Below are 9,555 nucleotides of genomic sequence, written 5' to 3' on the forward strand. Positions count from 1 at the left end.
ACAAACATGTACATGCAGTCCCTTAGCATCTCATAAGAAAATGTGTTAAACACGTGTACCAGTATGTGAAAATCATGAATAAGAGAGATAATGTCTATCACTTCAGCCAGTCCAAAACTAGCGCAACTACATGTATTTGTGTGCCATTAAATGCAAGGTTTTTTTTAAATGTGCAACACTTTAGCTCTTGTTAACCCAAATTTTTCCATAGAGTTACAGATCTGCAGCTACTATTGTGACAGTAATAAATTCAAGATAAGATCAACCCTATGTTTTTAATCATGATTTATTTCAAACAATGAGGTTTAATATCAAAACAATTGTCTTCTCCTGAATTCTTGCCATGAACCTGACTCATATTGCCAAAGTCACATGGTCCTAAATCGTAGATTTCTCCCTGAATATTCAGAGATATCATATGCTTGACACGAAAGCTTGTAGATGTGTTCGGGGTTTAGCATACTCTCAGCTTAACACATCTCTGTAGGGCTTTTCTGGCTGAAAGTCTAAATTCTGGATCTCCTGTAGACCCTGAAAAAACAATTATATATTTGACTTGTAAACTCATTGTTATTTTGACATCCTTTTGCATTAAATTTGCCCTGATTTTCACTTGGCTTATTTAGAAACACAACTATTCACATGATATAAATGATAAAATCTTGTATTTTTATCATTATTAATTAAACAAGAGGCCCATGGGCCACATCGCTCACCTGAGGAACAATAGGTATGATAAAATCAGCTTAATGGAGTCATAATACAAACAATCTGGACAATGTAATAATACATGTAGATCCTGTATAAATACAATCCATTTTCCCCCTGGATTTTCTTATGTTTATAATCATTAGTCCCTTTTCTAACAGGATGATTTTATAGTCATATCACATGTTGAGTATTGCAGTTCTCAAAAAGATCCTTAACAATTGTTTATATATGGGATATAAAGCTACATCAAACTCTGAACCTTCTTGTGAGGCCGAAAAATTGTCCTGGAGCCAAAGTCTTAACAATTATAAAGAATCATCTGGCTGATTAGTTTCTGAGAAGAAGATTTTTAAAGATTTACTCTATACAGTCGCACCTGCTGTTACGGCCACCTTTAATCAGCGGCCACTCGCCATGAGCGGCCAGTTTTAATCCCGCCCGTTTAGTTTTACACTATATTTTAACTGATTTAAGCGGCCACCTGTCTAACGCGGCCAGCGGCCACTGTTTTTAGGTCCCGTGGCTTCAACATGCCTGTTTTCAACGGCCATTTTGTCTGTTTTGTCACATGACTTTTGAATCTGACATGTGACCCCGTATCGAAAGAAGCCAAACTTCGAAAGCTGATAATGAGTTAATGACAAATAATTGAGTGTGTTATTTGAAGTCTGCTGAGATTTAATGTCAAAATTGATTATCATAACACCTGTTTTGTGTTGTTTATATATCGACACGTACTTATATACTTCATTACAAAGTCATTGTATATGGCCAGTCTTGCGCGGAACAGCTTAACATGTACGCAATTAGCCGGTAATATGCACTTTTTCTCCTAGAAAATTTCTTTGAGATAATAAAACGGGTTCTTAATATATATAAGAATGGAATTTTGATACTTTTTTAAAAGGTAAAACATCAGCTATCGTAGTTCAGTAAGTAGCCTTTGTACGGAAACGCTACTTCTGTTTGTTTACTGCATTTAATCCCTTGAAAATTATCATTTGGGCGTATTTAGCAGAAATTTAAATGTTTTGTTCTTAATCCCTTGATAGATAAATGGAATTAAAATGGCCATTAGAAATTAATATAAACTGTTTTTTTAGCAATCCGAGCTGTGCATTCACCATCTCTGTGTACGCCGCCATTACAGATGCTATTAATAAATCTGTGCAATAGAGCCAAAATGAAAATACTCGATGTTTTTTTCCCCATTAATTTGAAACCTGGAATAAGAGGCCACCTGTCTTTAGCGGCCAGTTTGGCATTGTCCCACAGGTGGCCGCTTAAAACAGGTGCGACTGTATATTCCTATGTAAAACTTCGACCCCCCCCCCCATTGTGGCCCCACCCTACCCCCAGAGATCATGATTGTCACAACTTTGAATCTACACTTCCTGAAGATATTCCACACAAGTTTCAGCTTTCCTGGCTGATTAGTTTCTGAGAAAAAGATTTCTAAAGATTTACTCTATATATTCCTATGTAAAACTTTAACACTCCCCCCTCCTCAATGTGGCCTCACCCAACCCCTAGGGATCATGATTTTCACAACTTCGAATCTACACTTCCTGAGGATACTTCCATACAAGTTTCAGCTTTCCTGGCTGATTAGTTACTGAGAAGAAGATTTTTAAAGATTTACTCTATATATTCCTATGTAAAACTTCGACCCCCCATTGTGGTCCCACCCTACCCCCGTGGGTCATGAATTTCACAACTTTGAATCTACACTACCTGAGGATGCTTCCACACAAGTTTCATCTTTCCTGGCTGATTAGTTTCTGAGAAGAAGATTTTTAAAGATTTACTCTATATATTCCTATGTAAAACTTCGACCCCCACATTGTGGCCCCACCCTACATTCAGGGGTCATGAATTTCACAACTTTGAATCTACACTACCTGAGTATGCTTCCACACAAGTTTCAGCTTTCCTGGCTGATTAGTTCCTGAGAAGAAGATTTTTAAAGATTTACTCTTAATATTCCTATGTAAAACTTCGACCCCCCCATTGTGGCCCCACCCTACCCCCGGGGATCATGAATTTCACAACTTTGAATTAACACTACCTGAGGATGCTTCCACACAAGTTTCAGCTTTCCTGGCTGATTAGTTTCTGAGAAGAAGATTTTTAAAGATTTACTCTATGTATTCCTATGTAAAACTTCAACCCCCCATTGTGGCCCCACCCTACCCCCGGGGATCATGAATTTCACAACTTTGAATTAACACTACCTGATGATGCTTCAACACAAGTTTCAGCTTTCCTGGCTGATTAGTTACTGAGAAGAAGATTTTTAAAGATTTACTCTATATATTCCTATGTAAAACTTCGACCCCCCATTGTGGTCCCACCCTACCCCCGTGGGTCATGAATTTCACAACTTTGAATCTACACTACCTGAGGATGCTTCCACACAAGTTTCATCTTTCCTGGCTGATTAGTTTCTGAGAAGAAGATTTTTAAAGATTTACTCTATATATTCCTATGTAAAACTTCGACCCCCCATTGTGGCCCCACCCTACCCCCGGGGGTCATGATTTTCACAACTTTGAATCTACACTACCTGAGGATGCTTCCACACAAGTTTCAGCTTTCCTGGCTTTCTGGTTCTTTAGAAGAAGATTTTTGAAAATTTCTCGAAATTTTTAATTAATTTCTAATTATCTCCCCTTGAAAACGGGTGTGGCCCTTTATTTTCACAACTTTGAATCCCCTTTGCCTAAAGATGATTTGTGCCAAGTTTGGTTGAAATTGGCCCAGTAGTTTTTGAGAAGATGTTGAAAATGTGAAAAGTTTACGGACAGACAGACAGACGGACAGACGGACGACAGACAAAATGTGATCAGAATAGCTCACTTGAGCTTTCAGCTCAGGTGAGCTAATAAAAGTATTATATAGTAAAAAATGTCATTATAAGTACATGAATATCTTAATTACCTGTAGAACGAGTTTAATGTGGGCCTTAATTTTAGCTGCATCCTTAGTAAGGACTTCTATCTTAGAATTAATCATGGAAACTTTCTTCTCTATGAAGGCTAAGGCTTCGTCATGAGTCATTTCCAAGAAAAATCCAAACCCAACTTTTACATAAATCATGGAGGCATCTGGACTACAATACCACAAATTTAGAAAAAGTAAGATGTGAATGTAATATTTTGTTTTAACAGTTTATCTGTTGAATAAATGCTGTAAATTCCTAGTGAGAAATTAACATTTGTGTAGACATTAATTCATAACAAAACCCACTAAAGAACTTTTATAGTTAAGTATATTATACATTGCTACATTTATATTCAATACTTTTCAATTGCATTGTTAGATGCAAAGTTGAGACTTAATTAAAGGAAATAAAATGTACTAAAAAAAGAAATCTACAGTACTGTATGTGATTACTTTAAAACTGACTGTTTAAAAAACCCCAAAAGCTCCCTTATAATCTGGATTGGTCTTAAGTGTGCTGAATAAAATTTTTATACTAAAAATAACTTACACATTTGCTTGAACATAGAAATTGCAGCCCAAGTCCACTTTGGTTTTAAGACCATCACTTTTGTAATTTGATTCCTGCAAAAATCAAAGCACTATAATGTTAGAAGGTTTTTTTTTTCTCTTTTAGATACTTTTGACAAATTAACATGCCTGGGCACTTCTCCAATTGGGATAATTAATCAAAGGTCTGGTCTCAAGATCATTAAAAAAGATTTAATTTTTAGAGTTGTCAACAAATGTAAAAAAAATTGTTAAAGAATTGTGAACAGGTAAGTTAGAGTTTGACTATAAGTATGTGTACCTTTATTCTCTCAATGACAGTTTTAAGTTGTAAGTATTCTGCTACCTCTCCATATAGCCTGTCTCTTTGTTCAATAACTTGACTGAAAGAGAATTAACTTGATATCAGATTTAAATGCTTTCACATGTAAGATATAACACAGCCAGGTACATGTGTCTAAATGCATAGACTTTAAATCAAGTTTCTAGGTCAGAGGTCAAGGTCATAGTAAATCTCTGTGTAAGATCCTTGTTCTGGGCATATTTTCTCTTAACTTGGGCACATGTGACTCATGATACTTCATCAAAAGGATAAAAATGTCTTCATCCATAGAGTGCCCAATCCATGGCATGGATGAAAGTGTTATAGTCAAAAGATGCGAATGAAGTAACATAAATATTGGTGCAAGGGTTTTCTTTGAATCTTGCTTACAAGACTGAAATAGTCACACATACATATACACACATGAACAGCAGCAATGTTACATTCCCTTTGCAACAAGTTGCGAGAGGGGATAAAATAGTCCTTTTTTAATTCTTTTTCATCCTACAGTCATTTACTAAAAGTGGGACCATTTGAGATAGTCACCATGTCAATATTATCAAAATATTTAATATTTTTTAACATATAATTGTCAGACAGCTGATACAAATACTGGGGCTATGAGATAGCTCATTTGGTAGAGCACCTGACTAGAGATTCAGGGGGCCCGGTCGGGTTCGAATCCCAATTTGGTTCATCATTATTTCTAACATTCTGTTACACTTGGTTCAGAGCCAACCCCTGAAACCGCCAGGGGAAATGAAGAATTTAAGAATGTATCTCTGAGGGCAAGATCATTTGAGGGAGAAGCCCGCCTGAGGAAAGGTAAGTAATGGTCAGACAAGGAATATCATGGTAATTTATAATATGAGCATGTCTGCAACCTTAATCATATTGCCTTCAATCTTTCATTAGGAAAAATATATGTTAATTACGAAAATAGAGGTAATTTTAGATGGACACCACCTCTTTGACGTAAAGATGTTTGAACAAGTAAATGTACAGAGCTTATTATTGTCAGTGACCTACATTGAATGTAAACTAACTTATAGTATGACAATGTCCCTGTCAATACTACAATAGGTACATAAATCTTTTGTCATAGACGTTACTCTTTGAACATTTGTACGCTACCTCAAATCTGCTTTCAATCTTTCATTTAGAAACTGTTCGTATTGCACAACTTTTGATGGAATGCCTTCTGCACACATGTTATAGAGAATGACAAAGTGAAAGTAGAATGATTTACGACATTTGCATACCATATCTATTCATTCTGTAATATTTCGTTCCATGAAAATTTAAAAACTTTTCAGAATTACTCATATTTATTGGCCACGATGTATCAGAACTATGAAAGATAAACTAATTTTTATTTTTATTTGCTGCCGTATTATGACTATTTCCGGTTGGCAAAATGGCCGAGCTGCTTCTGGATTCTGATATCCGAATTTGGGTGTTTTTACCCATTGTATTAATCACATTCTTCACTGGAATCATCAAACATTATGTAACAATTCTGTTGTCCTCAGAAAAGAAGACTGAATTGCAGCAAGTTACTGATAGGTAAAATAAGATGAGACTGTTTGCTTGATAATTGGTTCGAATTTCCTCAAACATGTCAATGTAAATGATGCTAAGCATGGTGACATTTAACCAATCTAGTAATTTAGAAAACTGAATGTTTTAAGTTTTGTAGTACCCATTAATGATATGGGAATATAAGACCATTTTGTTGCCAACACTAGATGGTTCAGATTAAAAAAGCTTAGGTCTAAAAACTTAAAAGAATTCAGGGGCTATAAATACAGTAGGAGGAATGACCACAACTAGGCTTCAACCCAGGACCCTTCAGTTTAATTCCCTTGGTTAAAGAGTCCCTTTTATTTCCATGTGGTGTTCAACAGTGGAACACCCCATGGAAATAAAAGGGACTTTTAGCATAGTTACGCAGTGTAATAGTTCAATAGTGTCTGAATCTGTATCGTAATAGAAAAGGAAAAAATATGTGGACCAGCTATCAAACCTTAATCTAAAATACATATATGTGTCTGTTGCCAGCAAATGAATTTGTCTGACTGTTGCATACAAAGAAAATTTACTGCTACAGAGTTCTTGAAATCTTTTTTCCACTGTCAGTCATTTGGACTGACAACCATCAGAAGTTTGTCAGTCCCGACTGATTTCTATCTGTCCAAACATTTTCAATAGAAAGATGAAAAAATTACATGTACAAGTATATTTGCCTTCTAATTTCTCTCATTTTTACCTTAATTGATCTGATTTCTCTTAACTTTCACATTCTGGCTCCTGATAACATTCTTATTTATCACTTCATTAATTATTTTAATTTCCTTCCCTCTCTCATTATCAACTTTCTTCTTGTTCTCTCTTTCTCGTTCTCTCTCTGCTCATCTCATATGTAACTAGGGCTCGGTTGTCAGATAGCGGAGTTCTTATTATTTTCCGAAAAAAATTATAAATGATAACATTGGGATTTTTGTGTGTATTTCTGTGTATTGCAATAAAAACATTCACTGAAAACCCTGTTTCGGTGTATGCAATGTACATTGAAAAAACGTACCGAGACAACACTCGCAATCTTGGATTTATAGGGGGCCCTCAGTTCACGCTATGTTTTAAACAAGTTCTCCAATTTCTCCCATGAATTCTGACGAAATCTAGGTTGGAAAATGATTGAAAGACTTATTCCTATTGTCTGACTACATCTGTTAGCTGCATTATAAATGCACTGTATCAATATAACGAAATACTCGCCAAACTTATCGAAAGCAACGGAAGTAATAATTACTGAGGTGTTCCGAAAATGTATGATAAGTCTAGAGAGAGCGAAAAAAACCGCGAAAAACTCCTCTAGATTTATCGTATGTGTTCGGATCTCCTCAGTGATTACACAGAGCGTTTTCATCATATTTCTGTTGCTTTTGTACGAAAATTAGTTATATTTTCGCAAGTTACTCTGTCCATATCTACCGGTCATTTGGACTGACAGGCAACCTCAAGTAATCGGTCCTTGGTTATTTTTATCGGTCTTGCCGACAGGACCGAAAGATTTCAAGAACTCTGCTGCTAATACAATGTCTCATAGCCAACATGTCCATCTCATTTGAACTTTCAGTTTGTGTTAAACTACAGAATTAGTGATAAATCTTAACTTTATTTTCATTAAGTTGATGTAATCTTAGTATATATTCTTTTTCAGCCATGTTCTAATCAGAAGTAGAATTCTCAGAGAAAATGGAAAATTTATAACAAAGCAGGTATATAAACTTGTATTTTTATTGATTTTGATAAACAAAGTTTCTTGCTTATGAAATTTTATTTTTTTTATATGGAGATTTAAATTTTTTTGCCAAATTTTAGTTAGTTAAACTTTCAAGTTTGAAAAGAAAAAAATTTCCCTCCCTCCCTCTTGGGTCTAGAAACCCTTGGCAGCAATTCCAAACAAACATTTATTTAAGGATGGCCTAACTAAAGATATTCAATATTATTATCACATTTACATCACAATAAAATAAATGGGTAATAGATTGTTTTACATTCATTCTTTTCAGGGATTCTTAATGAGGAAAAGCTTTTTCAATGCAGAAAATACAGGTTATTTCAAAACGGAGAAAAGAGAATCGAATGCTAAAAATCCAATGACAGGTATGTTGAAAATAAGTTAATAGAAAAATATCTGAAGTCTTTGAAATCCTATATAAATCAAACAAATGCCTCATTTATTAAAGCAAGCCCTGAATAACATACATGTAAAAACCATGTGATGATTAAAGGAAAATAATTTTTTTTAAAATAAGGTTTTCATAGACATGATTAAGAGCATAAATATATACATGTATACACTGTACATTTATTTACTAATGCATTTTCATCTATTTCTGTCTCCTAGATCCTTCCATGATGACAGACATGCTGAAGGGTAATGTCACCAATGTGTTACCTATGATTGTTATAGGAGGCTGGATCAACTGGGCATTCTCAGGCTTTTTGACCAGTAAGTAAAAATAGGCTATCAAATACAAAAGATATTGCCAAACAAATCTAAAAGCTGATCACTGAGAAAGTGTGAATTGAAGACGGCTGATGATGTTGGACAAATACAGAGTATAAATTTCTTCTTTTGATTTTACAGCCAAAGTTCCATTTCCCTTGACTCTCCGATTCAAGCCTATGTTGCAAAGAGGGGTAGAGCTGGTTTCTCTTGATGCCTCTTGGTAATGTTTTACTTAATCAATTATTAATATGGTACACATGTACATTGATATAAGTATCTCTTTTTGTAAACATTGTAAAGAAAAGTAATAACTTAAAGCCAGCAAAATTGTTATTTGTATTTTTATTGTGCTGTCTGATTTGTTTTCAGGGTTAGTTCAGCCTCATGGTATTTCCTAAATGTTTTTGGATTAAGAAGTTTATACACTCTCATACTGGGCCAAGATAATTGTAAGTTTTAATGACAGAATGATTAAGTGATATCATTTAAAAAAAAATAGAGATGAAAATGAAAAATGGACTTTGAAATTTTTTCTTGCAACAATGGGAGGCCAGATTTCTGCGTTTACTTGGATAAATGAAGTTATTAAGCTATCCATCTTCTTTATTTACAGCGGCTGATCAGACGAAAGCCATGCAGGAACAGATGTCAGGAGCAGGCATGATGACCCCACCTGATCCAATGAAAGCCTTCAAAGGAGAGTGGGAGGCGCTAGAAGTCTGTAACCACCAATGGTGTCTCCAGGGAGTGGAGGAGGATTTGATTGACGGGCCAGTGCAACCAGAGACCATATACATCAAGAACAAATACGCATAATACACATCTTGTCATTTGTAAATTATTGTAGAAAAATAATGTCACATATTAAAAAAGATTGCATTTACAGAAGCAATTAATGCAATTCTTGAATTAAAGTATGTTTACAGATTACATAAACTTTGGTCTTTTGTACTGTATTGGGCATTTTTGTCTCTAATAAGATGAATAAGGATTGTTTGTCACATTTTATTTG

At 34.9% G+C, this 9,555-nt stretch overlaps 2 protein-coding genes across 2 annotated transcripts; one reads left to right on the forward strand and one right to left on the reverse strand.

Annotated features, from left to right (window-relative positions):
* Positions 1–268: 268 nt before the first annotated feature.
* LOC105328533 (protein UXT homolog) lies at positions 269–5,802 on the reverse strand. Its single transcript, XM_011429458.4, has 5 exons — positions 5,660–5,802; positions 4,505–4,586; positions 4,205–4,278; positions 3,652–3,823; positions 269–531 (listed from the first exon to the last, which is right to left on the reverse strand). Exons 1-5 carry the CDS (start codon positions 5,788–5,790, stop codon positions 466–468), a joined length of 525 nt encoding a protein of 174 aa, XP_011427760.3. The 5' UTR covers positions 5,791–5,802; the 3' UTR covers positions 269–465.
* Positions 5,803–5,915: 113 nt separating this feature from the next.
* LOC105328532 (ER membrane protein complex subunit 3) lies at positions 5,916–9,398 on the forward strand. The gene is made up of 7 exons (XM_011429457.4): positions 5,916–6,091; positions 7,749–7,806; positions 8,101–8,194; positions 8,439–8,543; positions 8,682–8,763; positions 8,913–8,992; positions 9,157–9,398. The coding sequence occupies exons 1-7, from the start codon at positions 5,943–5,945 to the stop codon at positions 9,357–9,359; spliced, it is 771 nt and encodes a 256-aa protein (XP_011427759.1). The 5' UTR covers positions 5,916–5,942; the 3' UTR covers positions 9,360–9,398.
* Positions 9,399–9,555: the final 157 nt, after the last annotated feature.

Source organism: Magallana gigas, chromosome 4 (genome assembly GCF_963853765.1).
Source record: "Magallana gigas chromosome 4, xbMagGiga1.1, whole genome shotgun sequence".
Classification (NCBI taxonomy): Eukaryota; Metazoa; Mollusca; class Bivalvia; order Ostreida; family Ostreidae; genus Magallana; species Magallana gigas.

Excerpts from the sequence above, each read along its gene's own strand:
- LOC105328533 (XM_011429458.4), bottom strand. The coding sequence starts at position 5,790 with ATGGTATGCAAATGTCGTAAATCATTCTACTTTCACTTTGTCATTCTC. Across the intron at positions 4,279-4,504 it reads CTGTCATTGAGAGAATAAAG|GAATCAAATTACAAAAGTGA; the intron begins GTACACATACTT and ends TGATTTTTGCAG. Across the intron at positions 3,824-4,204 it reads TTCTATGTTCAAGCAAATGT|TCCAGATGCCTCCATGATTT; the intron begins GTAAGTTATTTT and ends GTGGTATTGTAG.
- LOC105328532 (XM_011429457.4), top strand. The coding sequence starts at position 5,943 with ATGGCCGAGCTGCTTCTGGATTCTGATATCCGAATTTGGGTGTTTTTA. Across the intron at positions 6,092-7,748 it reads TTGCAGCAAGTTACTGATAG|CCATGTTCTAATCAGAAGTA; the intron begins GTAAAATAAGAT and ends ATTCTTTTTCAG. Across the intron at positions 8,764-8,912 it reads GTTTCTCTTGATGCCTCTTG|GGTTAGTTCAGCCTCATGGT; the intron begins GTAATGTTTTAC and ends ATTTGTTTTCAG.